General features: G+C 36.0%; 1 protein-coding gene across 1 annotated transcript in view; it reads left to right on the plus strand.

The window, feature by feature from the left end:
• Positions 1–22,173, plus strand: part of RELN (reelin) — a 520,858-nt gene that overhangs the window by 320,155 nt on the left and 178,530 nt on the right. Inside the window, 1 exon segment of the mRNA XM_037837769.1 lies at positions 9,403–9,548. Within this exon segment, the coding sequence (XP_037693697.1) occupies positions 9,403–9,548 (146 nt within the window).

A 22,173-nucleotide genomic window follows, 5' to 3' on the forward strand; every position in this document is an offset into this window, starting at 1 on the left:
TCAAGAAGGGCAGAATTTTATAAGACCGAATAGCTTAAGGAGTTATGTGATCTGCAGAATTGCAATTATGGGTTGCCAGTTTAAATCTACCCTGGGTTGGTAGAAGACCATTGCCATCTGTTGGCTCTTTAGTAATTACTATGAAATAGATGTATTGCGGTATCGCTTTTAATGTAGAATCCGGCCTTATATTTGTTGTGCATTTTGATTTAGGGTGGGTAAACTAAGGAAGATTGTAAGAGGTTCTTAATATGTTCTTCCTATACACCCATTGTATCTCTCCCACATTGTCATTATAAGCCCATGGCCTTGCCTTATTCATTTTCCAATGTTTTTCCATAGAACTTGCCCATGTGGAAGAAAAGGAGGCACCACATTTCCTACCGTGCTTCTAATTACCATCATAATTTTTTATTTCCCACAAATCCCTAAGCAACCCTTTGTTCGCCACCAAGTAGGTGGGGCTCTAAGTGACAATAAATATAGTGCTGCAAGTCAAAAAGCTCCCCAGAGCACCAACCTCATTAGCAATCTCCCCAAGTCAGCAGAGCTGCAGTTTCAGCAAGGAAAGGGGCCTGAAACCCACTTATATTAAATCATTGGTTACAATGATTTGGACTTGTTTTACAGACTACTGTATCTTTTTTGACTTTGGGGTACAATTTCTGGAATTATTTGCATCTGTTCCTATTCTAAAGATACGGTATATACTGTATCACTTCATCAAGTGCAGTTGCTAGAATAACTATTGCTATCACAGCTACCATCCCCTGGCAGTCCCTCTTTCTCTCAGGAGGCTGTGGATATTTGTGCCTTCTCCTTCCCTGCCACATTGAAGATTGACAGGCACATTCATCCCGCTTGAAGTGAAGGAACGATTAATTTCAGGACAATTCCTGGGTGCACCAACTCTGTGAAAATGGTCTTCATTTTGCCCTCAAGATTTAAGGGATATGAAATGAGTTTTTTGGTCCCCTTCATTTAAGTCATTTTGTATCAAGATTTAACATTTCACTTTGGGTAGTATTCTCAAATCCGGGAATGTTATTGCAATAATAATAAACAATAATAGAAGTAGTAATAGTAATTGTGATAAATCTTCATCACATCATCGTCATCATCATCATGGTAGTAGCAGCAATGATAGCATTTCATGAGTGCTTTTTAGAAGCAGGCTCAATGAGGAAGATCCTGTCATCCAAGTTTTACATCTTATAATAGATGAACTTTGACTCTAGCTGTCAGTGCTCCGTTTTCCTTAATTACTCTCAGAACATCAGGACAAGTCCATCAGAATTATCCCTTTCCAACTCTTCAGTCACATCTTAGAATCTGAGAAAATCCTTAATTTCAAGTTCAAAGACAGGTATTATGTGTAGGTTTCAAGAGGGTCAGCCTGGGTTGCTGCATCTGCCTGCTTGCCATAACTCAGCATCAAGGAGAAGAGCCACAAAGGTCAATGAAGCACTAGATGAGAACCCAGGGACAAATGACTTAACAAGAGCAGTGAGCAGAGTTTTCTTTTCTTTTTTTCCTGTTTTCCTCATCCTTTAATAGTACCCACTGAAGCAAAATTTCTGAATGGATCAGTATGCCATAGAGGTGAACATTTGTTGGACAGCTGCTTCATTTTGTTTGTTTCTTTGCTCTCATCTTTGGTGGCAGTCAAATTTTTTATTTTGAAAACATTAATACCCATGACTCCTTGATACTTGTGTGCAAATGTTTGCTTGTGTGAGTGAAAGAGCGAGAGAGCAAGAGAGAAAAAGAAAGTACTTTGCTCCCTCGCCATTAATAAATGTTTATATCTGCTCAGCTAGCTTGGTTACCCTCAGCTTACAAAGGCATAAATCACTGGCTTATGTCAACTCTGGAATTGACCCTCAGATTAAATGCAGATTACTGTGAGATAGGTGCTGTTCCGGTATTTTTTATTTTTAAGAAATCTTCCCACTTTCGATTGCTATGCCTGCAGCTCCTGATCTTTTCCTATTTATTACCCTAGTTCATTCTGTGGATTGCAAAAAATTCCAGATTACTTCTTTTTTTTTTTTTTTTTTTAATCATCATTTTATTGAGATATATTCACATACCACGCAGTCATACAAAACAAATTGTACTTTCGATTGTTTACAGTACCATTACATAGTTGTACATTCATCACCTAAATCAATCCCTGACACCTTCATTAGCACACACACAAAAATAACAAGAATAATAATTAGAGTGAAAAAGAGCAATTGAAGTAAAAAAGAACACTGGGTACCTTTGTCTGTTTGTTTGCTTCCCCTACTTTTCTACACATCCATCCATAAACTAGACAAAGTGGAGTTTGGTCCTTATGGCATTCCCAATCCCACTGTCACCCCTCATAAGCTACATTTTTATACAACTGTCTTCGAGATTCATGGGTTCTGGGTTGTAGTTTAATAGTTTCAGGTATCCACCACCAGCTACCCCAATTCTTTAGAACCTAAAAAAGGTTGTCTAAAGTGTGCGTAAGAGTGCCCACCAGAGTGATCTCTCGGCTCGTTTTGGAATCTCTCTGCCACTGAAGCTTATTTCCAGATTACTTCTTTACACATTTATGCCAGCTTGTGCTGAGAAATAAATCAGCGCTATCACAGATTTTATTAAGAAGGTTTGTCCTTTGGAACAGGCTGCAATTTGAATACATGTATCTGAGAAATTCCCTTAAAAAAGTAATTTATTAAGTTTTGCTAAATTATGCCAAGGGTTAGAGGTAACTAAATATACAGAATTTAGAAGTGTCCTGCCTTAATCTTCCGTCTTTTTCTAGTTCCAGTTAGACTGACCACTTTCCCCTTTACCACATTTACTGTTGATGAATATACAATAATAATAACAATTTTCCAAGTTTAACAAGCCCTAATGAAGTCTACAACCATTAGATAAATCAACAACCCATTAGGAGAAGCATTAAGTCAGAACAGGAGAGTCATTTACATATACATTTGCCAAATTCACTGTGTCAGTGGACACTGGACAAGTTTCCAGTCCTGAATAAGAATTGGAGCTTTCATTCTGGACTTCTTTTGTCACCTGTCCAATAGTGTCATCACAAATTGCTGAATTGTTAATGTAGAATAAAGGTCATTATGTCCAACTTATGAAAAAATGTGAATTAATTTAAAAAATTATCACAAGTTGAGGCTAATGGAAAAATCTGAGACAAATGGTGAAATGGATGACCACACTCAAAGAAGCATTCGTTTTAAAAATTGCTTTTGGGGGAATATAACTGTTTGGCAGAGCAGTGCCTGCCTACTACCATACCCAATTTGCCTTCTATGCAATATTCCATTGGCCACCCCAGAAAAGGGTTTCACCAATCTATTGAATGGTTTTATTTTTTTAGAATGTAAAGGACAAACAGGAGGAAATCAGATTTGCTTTACAGAAACATGCTTTGCAGCTTACTTTACTGAAAACTGTCTAGTGTTTAACTTGAGGGATTTGGGTTTTGGCTTTCTAATGAGAATAAACCTGAACTCAGTAAGACTTGTGGCTTGTCTATGTTCCCATGTCTCTTTCTATTAAGAGTTGGAATGTTAACTGTGATTTTCTGGCCAGATTCCAGCTTGGTTAATTGCATGCTGTCTCCCTAAATTCTCTTTGCTTGGGATGCTCTTTGGATAGTATTTCCCTTATTGTCATGTTTCATCCAAGAGGTGAGTACCTGATATTGTAGAATGAGCCAGAATATAATTTAAGTAATAAAGTACTTTGAGGATAAAGGGTTAAACCTAAGTAGTGTGCCTTTTACAGTTCTCCCCCAATATGGCCTATTTATACAGTAATTAATATGGAATAACATTACTGAAACATGGATGTGAGCCAGATCGTTGTGAAAAATGACCTATAATATAAAAACAAATAATCATGATAAAATCTACAGAAAATATATGCACAATTCCCCAGAGTCTCCCTGCCTAATGCACCTTTTTTTTTTTTTTTTGGTCTGAAGCTGACACATTTAATCACTAATTGAATTATTTTAAACACTATATTCAGTAAGTGAAATTTATTTCATTCTGTACAGACATTAAAAGTATAGTAACATTTTCCATCACCTTTGTACCTAACACAGTCCTAGTGCAATGACTTTCATGAAGACACTCATTATAGTAAGGTTTGTTAAATGAATGGGAAAAAAAAAGAAAGGGAGACAATTAGCATTTACTGATTTCTTAAGATTCACCGATTTTTAGGCTAGGCATAGCACCTGTAGTATCTCTTTGAATCCTGACAATTACCCCCATTTCACAGATGAAAAAACAGAGGCTCAGAGAGGCCACATGACTTCCCCAAGATCAAACAGCTTTGCATTTTGAAGCGAAGTGTGTTTTGCCGTAAAGCCCAGTCTATTCTTTAAACGGTATCTCACAACTTCCCATGTTGTGCATGGCATCCCTGGCCTTAATTTGAGGAGGCAAGCCTGAAAACCTTAGACATGGTGGAAGTCCAACTAAGCCCCATAGATAAGATTAACAAGTGCCCTGTGAAATTTTACATTGTTATTCTCCGCTCATGACTCCAATTCACATCTGTCACTATTGCTGTTTTGGAGTTGTCATAACTCTTGCCAAGTAATTATACACTTGTCACAGAATATACCATAAATTGAATCTTTATGAATTTTAGTACAAAGTGGTTCAAAAGTGAATGCTTACTGCATCCAGAAAATAATGAGCAAAAACACTCTTTAAGCTCCCTAAAATTCACTCACCATTGTTGAATCTATTGTGTTAACTAGAGAAAATGCACTTCAGCCCTCCTGCACCTGGACTGCATTCATAGCCAAGTTTTCAGTTTTTTAACTGGCATTAAATTACCTAGGAATTGAATGTGTGGAAAATGATTGAAATTCATTTTGCCTCATGAAAGAAATCATTCTCTTCCCCTTTTGATTTTTTTTTTTAATAACATGAAGGTCTCTATCTTAAAAGTCCATTGAACCAGGATGTAGGAAAAGTATTTCTGTGTAACTGTTATAACAGTAAAATTCTTAAGAAACAGTGATATGTAAGCTATAAATTGGTCAGTTTTCTATCACTCAATCACACATCTCACTTTAATCCAGAAATTCCTACACCAGTGTATTTTCTTTTTAGTCAGACAGTGGCTAATTTATGGCTCTGCCAACAATACCATTTTAATTAATTTTATTCATCTTATTTCTCTTTCCTGCACTCCTCATATCTCATCTGTTTGCACTGCCTAGATTTTAATTAAAAAACCTCTTCTCTCTAAGGAGCAATCTGAAGTGGCAAAAATAATCACTTAAAATATTACAGTCGTTAAAAAATTGGCTGTGGTGGAAGCCGTGCATTTTCAATTTTCCTACAAATGATGTTTTAGCTTCCTTTTAAAGTGCACTTTGTATCTGAATTGTCTGCCACCAGCCAGCTTGGCTATCAAAAATGGTCTTCCAGCTGGGTGGGCTGAGTGACAACTCCCTAATGGAGGAAATGGATGGCTCTCTGCTCATGTGAAGGAGAAGGCATACCGGGCAGATTTCATTCCATCTGCCACCAGCACTCTGCAAGCTGGCATTGCCCAAATGCCCAATATACTCATTCCAACAAAAAGGATATCGTCAAAAAATAAACTGTAGAGCTCAGATGCCTAAAAGAATCATCAGGGCCATTAGACCCCAGGGAGATAATATTAAGAGGTGCATCAAAGTTCGTCTTTGATGAAAGCCTAATTAAACGATGATGGAGGCAATTGCAAATACTTTTACAAGTACAGAGATGAAGTCATTAACATTTTCAGCAGAGTATAGGGAGCAGCCTTAGAAGTATGCTATCTTGAATTGTGGCCAGAGACTTGTTATATTGAGGAATTTGTGCTGATGTTTCCTGTTGATGCTTTTCTGAATGGCAGATTCTTGTCACTTAGTTACACTGTGTTCTGCCTGTCAAGTTAAGGAAATCCATTTATCAGAAAAGTGGGAAAATATTTTTGATTGCCAAATAGAAACAAATAAGGAGAAATAGAAACAAATACTACTCGTATTTAGAAGTATAAGGTATATGTCATTCATCAATGCTAAAATAATGAAACAAAGTAAAAATAATTATAATCAGTATCATAATCAGTATACATTAGGAGGGTTAGTAATAGAAAAATTTAGAGCCATCTGCAGAACCTATGTTTATTTAATCCAAAATAGATGCTTAGTTACTTGATATATACTCCCAGTAAGTCAATCAAAGGCTTATGACTCAGGAAGGCATATATAATTTATAAACATTTGCTCCAGAAAACCTGAAAAATTTTCACTATGCTTAAAATAAAATAGTCCTAAATGACAAAATATTATTTTTTGTCATATTACTAGGTTATTTGTCTCACAAAGTTAGACATTTAATTGTTTTGAAGTTGTTTGGATTTTAATTATTGCAAATAAATGATATGTTTGAATAGAACATGTGGGCATTAAAATGATTGAGAGCAATTTCCTGAAATTCTTATACTTTCAATGCACATTTGGTTTGGATTTTTAACATAGTAGATTGATGCTATACAATGCAGGTCTATCTAAATGAAAAATGGCATCTGATATCTTCTTGCATTATCACATTTTCCTGTCTTAGGAGAATATTTGGTAATCTGCCAAACTTTGGAGGGTTTTAAAAGTTCTAATTGATGAGTCTATCTGTCCTGAAAATGATTGTTTGCAGTTATTTTTACCATATTGTGTTATGGGATATATTCTTTTATATTTTACTAAAGATTTTAAGTTGATCTGAAGAATTTTAATAATTATTCTGATAAGAAACACAGTAAAATATAAATTTGAATACACTCCTTCTTTATCCCCTACTGCTAAGAGTATGGAATACAATGAAAAAATTACATATTCCTCTGCCCAGAAGTAGAGACACAGACAGAAAACAAGCAGAGGCCCAAGGACACGATTTCAATTCAATTGTACTCAGGCAAAAATTCTTAGTTTGGAGAGTATGTAGGAAACCAGGCCAATTCCAAGACACTGAACCCACTGTGGCCAATCCTGGAATAGAATTCACATGAAATCCTAAGTTAAGTTGTAATTATTTTAGGAATCCTCGGAATGAGAACCCTAAACTGGGCTCCTATCCTGCACAGGACTCCTAAATACAGGGCCTGTAATCAACTTCTTAGAGAGAAAAGGAAGTCGGCCAGCCCATTCATGTTAGATGATTCATTCTTATTATTACCCAAATAAATACTTTTTAAAATAAATATGATATTTCATTTATGCCATCTCCTTGCTCAGTGACTTAATGTGTCGATTGCATTGATGTCAGAATCCTTATATTAATTTCAGATTAGCATAGGCCACAATTGATCAGGATTCCAGAATGTCAAGATAAATCTGAAGACCTTTATTTAGAGCTCCATGGATTTATTATTAAGAAAGTTAATCTTTATTAATATTTGTTGTTTTTGCAGAATTCATAGTTGTAGAGGATCCTTGAGTTTGTCGTCACTTGATTGTTTCTATTGGTTAGATAAGCTGAATCCTAACTTTTGACCAATATGTATGGGTTAAGGATCAGATAACAGTGAGTTCAGTTTAGCATCCATGAATAATCTATATTTATCATAGTGTGAAGAATATTCTCAGACAGTTGATGCCTTACACATTTCTATCTAAAATAATGATGGAACCCATTGGATGCACCTTATGTCTTAGTGATGTGAAATGACTCACCCAAGGTCATATCCTCCTACTCTCTTGGACTTCTCTCTTCTCTCTGAAAGCTTCACTTACTCTTTCAATGTACTAGAGTCTCATTCCTCCCCATTTGATTTTACCAGCCACAACCAATTTAGCTGTCTTAAAATACTTCTTTGCATACATCTTTTCCCTATTCTAGAACACTGTTGCCAGCAGTTTAGAATCCAAATCCCCTACACAACTGTGTCTAATACTCAAAATCATGCCTACTTATCCCCTACAGCAACCCTTCTTCACCTTTGTGATTCATTCATGTTTATCATCCAACTTTGATTTCTATCCATTCTTGAAATCCCAGTTTAAGACTTGCACTCCAAGAAGCCAGCTTATCAGGACCGGCCTAGAATACAGTGAGGCCCTGCCCCCGCTCCAACCCCCGACTCATTGGCCCTTACCATATGCTGCCTTCTATAGGAACCTATCTTTGATATATCTCAGCTAGACTGGGATTTTTTGAGAGCAAAGATTATGTATTATTGTACTTCATTAGAAACCCCTCTACTCCCAGTACCTTGCAGAATGCTTTGCACATAGTGAGTTCACAATAAAAGAATAATTACCTGAAAAGAGGTAGCCATACTATTCATTCATTCATTTATTCAGCTATTCAGAAAATTGTTTTGAACACCTACTATACACCAAGCACTGTGTTAAGACCTGGAATACAGCAGGAAACAAAATGGGCATGATTCCTGCCCTACAGAACTTACAGTCAAAAGGCCTAACTGGTATTTTCTGTTCAGTTGTTTTTCTTTAGTTCTGTTTCATTTTAAGAGTATGTAAAACTGAAAAGAATGTTTGATCTTTCATTTATTAGCATTTCTCTATGTATTACTTGTTACAAAAAATTAAAGTTTGTTAATGCAAACTTCTAATATTTCTTAAAAGTTATTCGTAAGTTTATTCAGCTCAATAATTTGATGTTGCCATTGAGTATTCACTTACCTGAGATATATTTTAAGCTGAAAAATATAGGTTAAAAAAGTATCACAAGAAAATTTTTTCTTTATTCTTCTCAAGCATAGTGTTCATTTGAAGAACAATAAATTATGTGATTTCCCAGCTCTTCACTGGGACATCATTTAATTCTCAGCTCTGGACAGAAACTTTTCCTCAAAATCTGGCTAAGAATATACAATCATATCCCAAATTACTTCGACCTTTTCTGTATTCCATGTTTTGATTAGCTGGCTAGTCTTCTCACATCCCATTTACAGACAAATTATGAAGGGCTTGAATGGCAGGCCAGAAATATATGGAATATTGAAAAGGTCAGTGTGATTTAGCCCATAACCATATTATTGAAAATATATGACACCTCATTACCACACTTAATTCCCACAACAAGAACTGTGGTAAAGAGGGGAAATTGTTCCAGTTAAAATATTCTTGTTTCATACCAACGGCTGAAATGGCAAAGCTCAAATGCCTCTTGGCTCCTTTTTTGTGATAGCTTAATAAGTTAGAAAGAAATTGTAATTGAATTAAACAAGGCAAAGAAAGACATAACTAGCTCTTTTGATTTGAGAGTTCATCGTAGAAGGAAGAATATAATGACTTTTCTAAAAACTCTAATTATACATAAGTAAGACAGATATGGCTACAAAACCAATTCAGCAGTCACCCCCATGTTCTCCTTTTATCTACAGCATAGCTGTCAGTCAGACGGGAACTCCATTTATTTCCATGGAAATGAAGGCAGTGAGTTCAATTTTGCCACCACCCGGGATGTAGATCTTTCTACTGAGGATATTCAAGAGCTGTGGTCAGAAGAATTTGAGAGCCAGCCTGCAGGGTAAGTAATTGTTATCTCTCATGCTGTGTATAGCACTTACATTTATCCCACTGGACATGTTTTAAGTGCACATAGCTAAATAACAAAAGCATGCTTAAGTCGACATTGATGACTTGTGCCGAGGACACGCTAAAAGGGGTACACTTATCCTTAATGTTCTTTATTAAGTAATCAACAGTTTTCATGCATGTCAAAATTTGTAATTATGAATACCTTTCAACTTCAGTTGAATCACTTATATCTCATCTTAGTTTATTCAGTTTTTATGGGAGAAAGTTTTTGTTTTTTTTGTTTTCAATGTTTATAGATTCAAAAATCTTTCCACAAATACTCTATTGAGACTTTCGGTTGTCTTCCTGGGGTCTGAGATTTATAGATGCTGCTGCCTGATTTTCAGTGGAATGTGGGTTTTTTTCCTTTATTAGAGAAGCTGTGGGTTTACGGAGCAATCAGGCATAAAATACAGGATTTCCATATAACACTCCAGTATTGGCACCTTGTATTGGTGTGGTGCATTTGTTAACAATTGATGAAAGCACATTTTTATAATTGTACTATTAACTGTAGTCCATGATTTAACTTACAGTCCACTGTTTGTATAGTGTAGTTCCATGGATTATTCTAAAAATTTTTTTTCTGTTACCATATATACAACCTAACATTTCTCCCTTTAACCACAGTCAGATATGTATTTCAGTGCTGTTAATTACATTCACAGTGTTGTGCTACCAACACCCCCATCTATATCCAAAACATTTCCAAACAGGAACCCTTTTTAAACCTTAACTTACCATTCCCTATCCCCACCCCATCCCCTGGTAACCTATATTCTAGGTTATAGACTAGAGTTTGCTTTCTCTGATTATTTCATATCAGTGAGATGATACAGGATTTTTCCTTCTGGGTCTGGATTATTTCACCCACCATGATGTCTTCAAGGTTCATCCATGTTGTCGCATGTATCAGGACTTCATTCCTTTTATATGAATGGGATGTGGTTTTGAGCTATGAAAATTGTTTAGGGATAGAATTGATCTTTGAGAGATTCATAAAGGAAGATTTGGGCTGAGGTTGAAATGAAAGAGAACAGAGCAGTGATGATGGTTTGGTGGTGGTGTTTCCTGGCTGCTTTCATCTGTATTCCTTCTTCTGAGTCCTATGTCCCATAGATATTGGCTACTAATCGAGCAGCACTTTCAGAAGTTTGCATTGAAAATTATTAGTTGGCTCAGAGAACCAAAATTTATAAGATAGTATGAGTTGGAAGGGAATTCTAGAAATTTTCTCATTCTCACTTGGCTTTGTGTTTGTGTGTGTGTGCAATAAACACACATAATCAGAACACAACTTCCTTATTATTTACTGCACATTTTCTAATACTCTGAAGAGGATGAATGAAATTAACATAAAATATCATTTAATAATGAATATAAAATAGCAGTAATTTAACTGAGGGAAGCTGTTTCAGAACACAGCATTTCAGATATAAAGTCATATCTCTCTGATCTCAACAAATTGTGTCAAACCTGGATTGAACTTCTACATGCCTCGGTGGCAAGAAGGCCAATATTGCTCTCTTGGCCTCCCCCTTCCCTTGCATTGCCCAAGAACTTCATTCAGACTCAACAAGAGGAGCATCTGACTGTTGGTCCGAGCTGCCGCTACTGCTGTGACCCTTTGCTGCCACGTTTGGGGTCTGTCACTGTTGTGTTCTGGATTTCTTCTCTGGCTGACCCAGCCCTGCTCCTCCCTGTCTTGAAAGTCTCTTTGGTCCAGCCCATGGCACAGGCCCAGAAGAGCCTCTGAAGAAGATTGGCGCTTTGAGCAGCACCACCTCCCAGGGCCCACTACTTGGCCTCCTCGAGCCCAGCTCCGAGTACTCAGGCCCTTCAGTCCACAAAGCCCTTCTCCTCTGAGGTTTGTGCCACTCTTGGGTCTCCATGGCCAGTGTGACTATGACGTCTCCTTGAGGGACTTGAGGGCCCAGCAACCATTGCCCTTCTTTTGAGTCCCCAGGATCTCCCCAGAAGTCAGGCTGCTTTCCTTTGTAACCCTTAACATACACAAAGGCTTATTCCACTCTCTTCACAGACCACATAGTTTTGACTGAGTCCAGAACTTAGATGATGCACAGAAGGCTTGCTTACATACCTTCTGGAGATAGAGAACCCATCTCCAGCTTGTCATTCCTTTCTTTCTGATCCTGTTACAAAGCACAAGTTCAGTCCCCCTTCCTGATTATGAAGCTTGACTACTATCAGAGGCCCCAAACTTTGAAGCATAAGTGCTTGTTTACACACATTCCTCAATCTCTCCAAGCTAATATCATTCTTGCCTCGGTGATGACTCATTCTCTTCATCAAGACCTGTCTCTGGGGACTCACACCTGCCAGTGAAACCTAGCCTCCATCCCACTAAAGCAGAGTAGAAAGTGTGCATTTAAAAATCTCCAATAATACATTCTCATACACACCTAAATCCCAGTCTCTCTCCTTCCTTCTCTCTCTTTCCCATAAATTTCAAAGTCTTTGATTGTCACTTACACTTACTCTTACTCTTTTGTGGAAAGAAGCAATTTATTTTTACCTATGGCCTTCTGTACCAGTTTGTATATATTATATCCTCCAGAAAAAGCTGTGTTCTTTGAGGCAATCTTGTGGGGGCAGACGTATTAGTGTTGATTAAGTTGGAACATTTGGATTAGGTTGGTTCTATGGAGATGCGCCCCACCCAACTGTGGGTGATAACTCTGAATAATTTCCATGGAGGTGTAGCCACGCCCATTCAGTGTGGGCCTTGATTAGTTTACTAGAGCACTATATAAGCTCAGAAAGAAGGAGCAAGCTTGCTACAGCCAAGAGGGACACTTTGAAGAAAGCACAGGAGCTGAGAGAGGAGCTGCAGCTGAGAAACAGTTTGAAGACAGCCCTTGAAAGCAGACTTTTGCTCCAGAGAAGCTAAGAGAGGAAAAATGCCCCAAGAGCAACTAAGAGTGACATTTTTGAGGAACTGCAGCCTAGAGAGGAACATCCTGGGAGAAAGCCATTTTGAAACCAGAACTCTGGAGCAGACGCCAGCCATGTGCCTTCCCAGCTAACAGAGGTTTTCCAGATGCCATTGGCCATCCTCCAGTGAAGGTACCTGGTTGTCAATGTGTTACCTTGGACACTTTATAGCCTTAAAGACTGTAACTGTATAACCAAATAAACCCCCTTTTTAAAAAGCCAATCCATTTCCGGTGTTTTGCATTCTGGCAGCATTAGCAAACTAGAACACCTTCATACCTGGCTATCCCCTAATAGCTCTTTTTTTAGCTTGTTGTATAATCAAAGCCTGTCAGTAAAAGAACAAAAGAAATGCTACACTGGAAGTACTAAAGGTCCATCCAGTTCCTTGTTACTAGTACTAATTGAGATTTGGTACAAAACATAGAAAACCCCTTTATGCATTAAGCTTATGAAAGAATTGATTTGATATTAGAAGCAACCACACATATTTTATAAAATTAATATAAAAGTCCAGAGACATAACTGGCACAAAAAAAACATCCAATTAACAGACCATTCAGTTTTCACAGAGCAAGAATGATGCGAGAGAATTTGTGGCTACGATGAAATCAAATATCCCCCCTAACAAAAACAAATTTTTGAAATATTTGTGCCTGAAAAAGAAGTTATAGTCAATATTGACACAGGAACTTCATAGTAAATTCCATTCTCTAAATATCTCAGGTGGTTTCAGTTACGCTCTTTGGACATTTCTCAGGATGGAGGATTTATCAGGATTTTGGTCACAATTAAGATGCTTGTGCTTCCAGACCATGGCATTGTCATCTGGTTTCTGTTCCAATAATGTATAATAATGTGCTTGACAAAAACACACCTGTGCCACTCTAATTGGTTTACAATTAATTCATCTAAAGCCATTTAATTATTCTAGCAACCACACCTTAGGTTTTTTTGCAGCATTTGCCCCTAGGATCTCAGGCCACGTTCTGCAGAATTGTCTCACTCATCCTAACATCTGGTGGGCCAGCCAAGTTGGCATCATGTTTTAAAGTTATAAAAGGCTAACAAGGGGACCTAGTATTTTCTATGCTTCTGGGTGTCAGCAAAAATGCTGGTTTAGTCCATAATATTTGTGTGTGTGTGTGTGTGTGTATGTGTGTGTGTGTGTGTCCCCTCCCCACCCCCACCCAGCCCTAAATGTTGCTTTATTGGTCTAGGAAAGAATGTTGTTTAATAATTTTTAATCATGGCTTCAGAAAAAAATTCCCTCACAAAATCAAATTAATGGGAAGCATTTTTACCTAGGGTAAGAACTGACAAAGAAAAACAGATTAGGAATTCTGGTAGTGAAGTTCTTGAAGTGTTCTGATTTCTCAGTCACCTTTGCTGAGTGTTTGTCTCGTTCTTCTCCTCAACCATCACCACCCACATGGATAATTTATCATTGTAAATAATAATGATAAATATAGAAATATACTTAAATATAAATATATATAAATTTAACATTATAAATATAAATTTAAATATATGTAATTATAGAATACATAGTAAATTCCCACTCTATTCAAGAGTGACCAATTGAATTGAATTCTGCAGCTTTGAGATCACTTTAAAAAAATAAATTAAAATTTACTTACTATTAAAGATATAATCCTTTTATCTCTTTTAACTATATTTTCCCCATAAGAATTCTGAGAGAAAAAAAGAATATGCAGTGTTCTCTAATAATATTTTCAAAACACTTAATTTGAATGGTTGTTTGCAGAATAATGAAAAAAAAGAAAGAAAAGATCACCACTAAGTTATTATGACTTTCTTTGGAAACCACTTTCCCAAATATGCTTGTTTTCCTATCATTTGAAACCAAAGTATTTGATCTTGCACAAGGATGCAAGAGCTGTTTGCCTCTCACATCACTCAGCTGTCCCAAATCCAATATTGATAGGTTTATTATTTAAAATGAGATTTTAAAGTGTTTTTTTTTTTTCTTTTTCCTAAAGAGGACACATCTGTTACTTCAGCAAAGGAGAAACCTTAATAGATACACTGATAATTTATGTGAGTCTTTCTGAACTTTGGCTTAACCTTGCAAACACATCATTTAATTAGCAACTACGGTATCTCACCTAGTTGAGGCTGTCTTTAAGTGGGAGGGTGCTTTGTGGCAAAACAGGTTGCTATAATATGGAATTTGTATGCTTTTTCATCTCAAATGCAAACATTGTATTTTTACTATTCAAATACCTTGTTAAAAATCTGTTTTATAGCTCTCACCAGAGTATACATGCTAACAAGAAACTCTACAAATGTAATGCATGTTAGAAAATTGAATGAAGGCAGCATGCTCCCGTCTCCCCTGCCTATCCATATACTTGGGAATTACAGCAAATGAGCAAATGAATCTACAGGCACTATAAAGCAAGAAAGTGTGCCCCTTCTTGTTGGGCCAGGAATTATGATGGACTGCAAAAAAAAAAAAAAAAAAAAAGGCAGTAAGATGGATCTGATGGGAGGAGGAAGCTATAGCCCCAAACACATGTTGAAGAAGACACTACAAAAGACGGCTCCGCACTGCTGCTCCGGGTCACCAATGCTGGACACAGGAGTCAGGGTGGGGCTCTGGGCACTGTGGCAGGGACTGTTAAGCGGGTGAGCCCCCTGCCGCACACACTTCCAAGCAGAGGCTTCTGCCCCCAGGCAAAAGTCATGAAGTGAATACCTGGCATGGAGAGGCAGGGCAATGCCCCACGTGGCCGGAGACATCAAGGGGAATGGTGTAGTCCCCCGACAGTGGGCACTTTGACAGAAAGATAGAGAGAATAGCGAGTACACATTTAAGCAAATAACCTACAATCACAAAATCTGAGGAAAATCAACTTCATAAAGAAGAAATATCAAACTAAAGAACTAAGAGCTGAGAAAATGGAGATAATAGAATCAACAGTGGAGATTTTATTTTTCAAATGTAATTAGTACCTCAGAGGGATGAGAGAGCATATAGTGCATTTGTGAAACAAAACCAGGTTTTTCTGGGGGAAAAATAACCAATTAGAGATGTGCGGAATGAGAAAAAAGTCAGATAAAATAGAACTCAGATTTAAGCATTAAAAGGGTCATAAATGGATATTTTATGCAATAGCATATGTAGAGAACTTTGCACAATTCCTGGCACATGATAAGCAATCAGAATAGCTAAAAGTTGTCATTACCACCATAATTACTATCAGTAATGGCATATGGCCAAAGTGGTACTCAAAGGAAAATGCATACTTATATAAATTAATGAAATATAAAAGAATCACACAACAAAGTTAAATAGGCCAACGAAACCTAAATCAAACTCTGTAAATAAAACGATAAAATAGAAGTCTGATTGAGATAAAAGACGATATTGGTTAAAATGATAGTTGGAATATGTTTAAAAAACTTCCAAGTGCTAAAATAGAGGAGGGTGAATTTGTTGCATGCTGTTATTTCTTATTTGTTCTGGTTTTCTTTTGACCCAGATTCTAGCATTGCTTTTAAAAAATTGTTTTAATATCTTAAAAATATAAACAGTAATTTTCCAAGTGATTTTTAAAAATAAACTTTATATGATGAAGTATGCTAAAATTGTTTTGGCACTCCTTCATTGAAAGTCTAAACCCTTCTTTAAATAACAGTCCATTTACATGCCATCTTTTCTCTTGGCACCTCGGTGCTTGTTTGAGTTGGTTAATAGCTCCCCCTCCCCCAAATCAGCTGTCCTGCTCCCGAGAATGGACTTTCCTTACGAAGTCACAGGAAAAAAGAGAAGAAAATCTGAAGTCTTACAGAGCAATATAATTCCTAACCTCTTGGCACAACATTAGCCAGGAATAGAATTTTTCTGTGGAAGATATGAGAGTAGGCTGCTGGCATCCAAATGTTCAGATGCCCACTTGTTCATCACATCTTTACTTTCCATGGTCCTTCCTCAGTAGTTCACCTGATCAGCGCTAGCCAAAAGCAGTCCTGAATATCTAGAGTCTTATGTGAAGGAAGCCCAGAACTCTGACATCTCAAGAAGCATAGTTTGGGGTTTTCTGTATTACAGAACACATCAGGAGCATTAAGGAATTGGGGATTTAATTCCTCAGGCCCATAAAGGGTGCTAATCATATAATTAACCATTATTGTATTTTGAAATCCAACAACAGAATATGACTAAATATATTTTGGCAAATATGTAATAAAATATTATTTGGCCTGTTTATAAACAGTTTATACTAACCTGGAAAATATGTACATTACTAATGCAAGTGACAAAAAACAGGATGCAAAATCAATATATATAATATGATCACAACTGTTTAAAAATATACATATAAAAATATCAGAAATAGATATACTAAAATATTAATTGGGGTATAGGTGAGTTTTTTCTTCCACTTTATTTCCAGCAGTAATGAGCATATTGCTAGCATAATAGAAAACAATTATACAGAATCTCTCTTTTGGAATGTTAAAAAATATTTCAATTCTGTTTTTCTTGAATGACTTATTTAGGTGTCCTCTCCTAGGCTACAGTCATCACTGCTGTCAATATTCTTCCTCCAATTAAAAAAATAAATAAAAAGCAACTAATGGCAATTTCTTCTTGTACATGACGCAATACCTAGAATTCCATCACGACAGCAAGACAAAGAATAGGTGCCAGGGAATTAAAACAGCTTATCCCAGAATCAAATTTCCTTTCCTGTCTTGAGCCTTGCTGACTTTTTCTAATGGGCAGAAATAGTAGTCTCTGAACTGCTAACTCTCAACCTAATTCCTGTTCTCTTCAAGTTCTAGTGCTAACAGTTTTGTTCTACTACCATCTATACCCTAAGATAACTTGTTTTAAAATTTGCTCTGAAGAAGCTCTTTCAAGAAATGTATTTAAAAATTCTGAGCACAGGCAATGATTTTCTCAGGTCGGGTATCACTTAGCTTTTGAAACATGATTTACATAAGAGGCAAAATGCAAAGTGTTAGTTATATATTTTAATGGCTTTACTTGCAAAGTGGGTCATACGTACAACTGCCTCAAAATGGCTTTCTTAACATTTAATACTCTCTAGTGGTATAAAACCAAGGAAAAAGGTCATATAAACTCAAATAAAACAACTTTATATTGGCTTCTTTGGTACAGGGAGATAGTACCAGTGACTATTACATATAACCAGGGAAAAACCAAACTGCATATAGACGAATAAGGACAATCTCTACTATACCTCCTTAAAAGTAAATGTTTACTTTTTTTGAAAGTATAAAAGCTTTTTAAAAGCTAAAAGATTATTTAGAAATTTTCAGAACAGTTTAGTATGTCCTTGCTATTTACCACAAATTATTCCCTCTGTCCTGCTCCAAATAATTCTGCTACCTCTTTTTAAGAATACTTTTCATAAAATGCTTATAAGGCTACAAAGGGATTTTGTTCAGGGTGAGTGAATTGTAGATAGATTGATAATCTGAGTTCACATTATGTTCTATTTTTTTATAGGCAAGTTCATTTTTATTAAAGCAAAACTCAGTTTACCATTTAAATAATATAAATTATAAATTTGTGACCCAAATAGATTGTATCCAAAATTTTAGTGCAAAACACCCATAGGTAGATAAAATGCAAACAGTTTTCCTTTCAGCTAAGTCACTCCCATGCTTAAAATGACTTTTTCATATAAAATTGTTACTCTGTTAATTCTAGTATGAACAAAATAAAAATACTCATAATAATTTAGAAATTCATTTGAAATGCCACTTTGACTTATTTTAAAACAAGAATAGCGTTACATTTCACAGGGGAGAAAGGAAATTAGAATTTATTGAGACTTTGTAATGTCCCAGGCAATACATTATTTTCTCTAAACAATCCTCCAGTATAGGTTATATTTCTGTCTTGATGAGAAAGTTGAGTGCTTTCTACCATTCTGAGACCAATATTCTTTATTAGTGTTATTCCAGCAATAGTATAAATAAACATGATGTGTGTAATAAAAGCCCAAAACAAAATTGAATTTGAGTGAAACACAGTGGAATCAATTGAAGAGAATTGTTGAAATGCAGTGCATGCAGGGCAGCCTTTAGATGGAGCTCGTCCTGAACCTTTCCCTCAGATGTCGTGCTAGAGGGAAAGCCTATAAATGCACTGATGATGGAGAAGCCTTCAAAGTATGCACTTTGTTAGACATCAGAGGACTCATACTGGAGATAAACCTCATGAATATAAATGAATAAGGAAGGGTCTTTACTTGTGCAACATCCCTTATTAAATTTCAGAGAATTCATCCCAAATAGAGACATTATGGATGTAATGACTGTATTCAACCTCAGAGAATTCATATTAGATAAAAACCTTATGGATTTGACAAATATGGAATTGTATAGCCAGACTTTATCCTACATCCTACTTCATATCTTAGTTTGTCAACTTAGGTGGTTTAATATATTCTGGAAAATATAATAAAACAAATTTTCATAGAAATGTGAAATGTTCCATTACCTTTGGTGCCTTTAATGTCAGTTTAGTAGAGAACAAATTTGATTAAAATGTAAAACCTCTGTTTCCTCTGTTCAGTCTTCATATTTCCATCAACTTATAAAAAGATAATTTGAATTTCATTCTGAATATATATAAACTGAATGCCTTTCTTTTTTTCTTTATTTTTTTCCTGGAATTTTTGCTTATTACAAATCAAAAGTATAAAGCAAAATTGAAATTCTCCCTATACTCATCCCAGTTTCACTGTTAAATTAAGCATACTTTTAAATATTGTCAGAAATTTTTCTGTGACCCATATCTCCTCCAGAAAAAAAAAAACAGTAGAATCACACTTTGCATACTGTATTCTAACTTGATTGTTTTACTTAACAATGTTTTATAAACATCTCTTCTAGCTAATAAATGCAGCTCTTCATTATTTCTAAAAGAGAATGTACCGCTGTTTATCTAACTGAAAGTCTATTGGTAAAGAATATTGTAATAAACATTCTTATGTATTTTGTAAGTATTTATGAAAAATTTCTAAAAGAAAAAAAGGTGAATTCAGGATCAGATATTTGGGTGCACACACATATGTGTATACTTGTAATTTTAATTTTAAAATTTTTATAGTTATTGCCAAATTTTCCTTCAAAAAATATATGCCATTCTTAAAAGTACTGAAGTATGAGCTTATTAAAACATAATTAATTTTATTCTGTTTCATTACTCAAAAATAAATAAATAAATAAATAAAAATAAGAATAAAAATAAAAATAAAAAAGAGAGCACCAAAAACATCCCATACCTCTTATCCCCTCCTAGTATTTATTTATTGTCTTTATTTTCTTACTCATCTGTCCATACACTGAATAATGGGAGTGTCAGTGGCAAGGTTTTCATGATTACACAGTTACACCATAAAAGCTACATAGTTATACAATCATCTTCAAGAATCAAGGCTACTGGATTACCATTCAACAGTTTCAGGTATTTCCTTCTAGCAATTCTAATACATTAAAAACTAAAAAGGAATATCTGTATAATGCATATTGTTATAACCTCCAGATTGACCTCTCAACTCTATTTGAAATCCCTCAGCCTCTGAAATTTATTTTGTTTCATTTCTCTTCCCCATTTTGGTCCAAGAAGGCATTGTCACTCCTATGATGCCAGGGCCAGGCTTATCCCTGAGAGTCAGTCCCACGTTGCCAGGAAGATTTACACTGCTGGGAGTCACGTCCCATGTAGGTGGGGATGGCCGTGAGTTTACCTGCAGAGTTGGCTTAGAGAGAGAGGCTACATCTGAACAACAAAGGAGGTTCTCTGGGGGTGACTCTTAGGCATAATTATAAGTAGGTTTAGCGTATCCTTTGCAGGAGTAGGTTTCATAAGGACAAGCCCCAAGATCAAAGGCTTGGCCTGTTAAACTGGTAGTTTCCAATGCTTGCAAGAATATCAGGAATTCCTCAGGTGGGGAAGTTTAATATTTCCACATTTTCCCCCAATGCCTTAAGGGGGCTTTACGAGTATTTTTTTATTCTCTGCCCAAATATCTCTGAAATATATTGGGGCACCACACTAACCTGTACAAATCAACAAGATCTCACTCCCTATTCAAGTTTCCATGTAAGGATGGTATTTGAATAAACAGACTATACAAGTTAAATTAGATGGTGTGCTACAGAAAATATAAATTTTGCACCAAATAAACATCTCTTCCTTTGGTCTCACAAAGTCGAAGTTTTAAAACACAGTCAGTATCGTCTTTTATCCTTTAGTCTGATTGGCCTTTGTCCTAACCAGATCAGCTTTATTCATATCTCTAACTGAAGTCTGATCTCTTCTTCAGCTTTTTTAACATTTACTATATGGGGTAATGCTGACTTTCATAGCTGCTGAACTCTAGCTCTGAATCTCAGATGTTACACAGATACCTGAAGTTCCAGGGAATTACCAGGTTATACACAAAGAGCTCAGCATTTCAGAATTTAGAGATAACTGTTAACAACTCAGAAATAGATGTGATTGCTGTAAGAGATTACAACCTAGGAACCTTTACAATAAGCCTTTCCCTGATAACCTATGCTCTTTAACTCATTTCTCAGAATTTGCACATTTAGCCCGTATTAGTGAGGCGTTATAATATTTGTCTTTTCATTTCTGGCTTATTTCATCAGATTACTGTCCTGGAGGTTCATTCACCTAGTTGCATGCCTTACAACTTTATTCCTTCTTGTAGCCACTCAGTGTTCCATTATATGTACATAGCACAGTTCACCATTCCGTTCATCAGTGGATGTACCCTTAGACCAACTCCATCCATTGCAAATCGTGAATACTGCCTCCATAAACACCAGTGTCCATTTGTGTCCCTGCTTTCAGTTCTTCCAAGTATATACCTAATAACAGGGTTGCAGGATCATATGGCAATACAATACTTAGCCTATTGTAGAACCACCACACTGCCCTCAGATGGACTGTACCATTCCACTTCCCCACCAACAGTGGATAGATACATTCCTCTCTCCACATTTTCTCCAGCACATGTATCCCTCTGTTTATTTTTCTTTTTTAAACAGTTTTTTTCACACACCATACAGTCCATCCTAAGTAAACAATCAGTGGTTCCTGGTATAATCACATAGCTATGTATTCAACATCACAGTCTATATGAGGACATTTCAATTTCTTTGCAAAGAAAGAAGAGGGGGAAGAAAATGAAGACTGAAAAATAAATATGTATATATATAATAAAATAAAAAGGAGAAACAAAAGCAATAATACCAAGAATCCTATACCCCTCCCTTTTATCCCCCTCTTATTAACATTTGGCTTTTGTTTATAGCTTTTGTTACATTTCATGGACGTATATTACAACGTTATATTAACTATAGACTCTAATTTGCATTGATTGTGTTTTTCTGTGTACCATCCCATTTTGAATCCTTGTAGTGTTGACATTCATTTGTTCTCCCTCATGTAAAAACATTCTTATATTTGTATATTTAATCACCATCATTGTCCACTTTAGGTTTCTCTAAGTTACACAATCCCTGTCCTTATCTTCTGTCTTTCCTTCAGGTGTCATACATGCCCCTAGCCTTCCTCTTTCAACCATACTCATATTCAGCTT

This window comes from Choloepus didactylus, chromosome 5 (assembly GCF_015220235.1).
Source record: "Choloepus didactylus isolate mChoDid1 chromosome 5, mChoDid1.pri, whole genome shotgun sequence".
Taxonomy (NCBI): domain Eukaryota; kingdom Metazoa; phylum Chordata; class Mammalia; order Pilosa; family Megalonychidae; genus Choloepus; species Choloepus didactylus.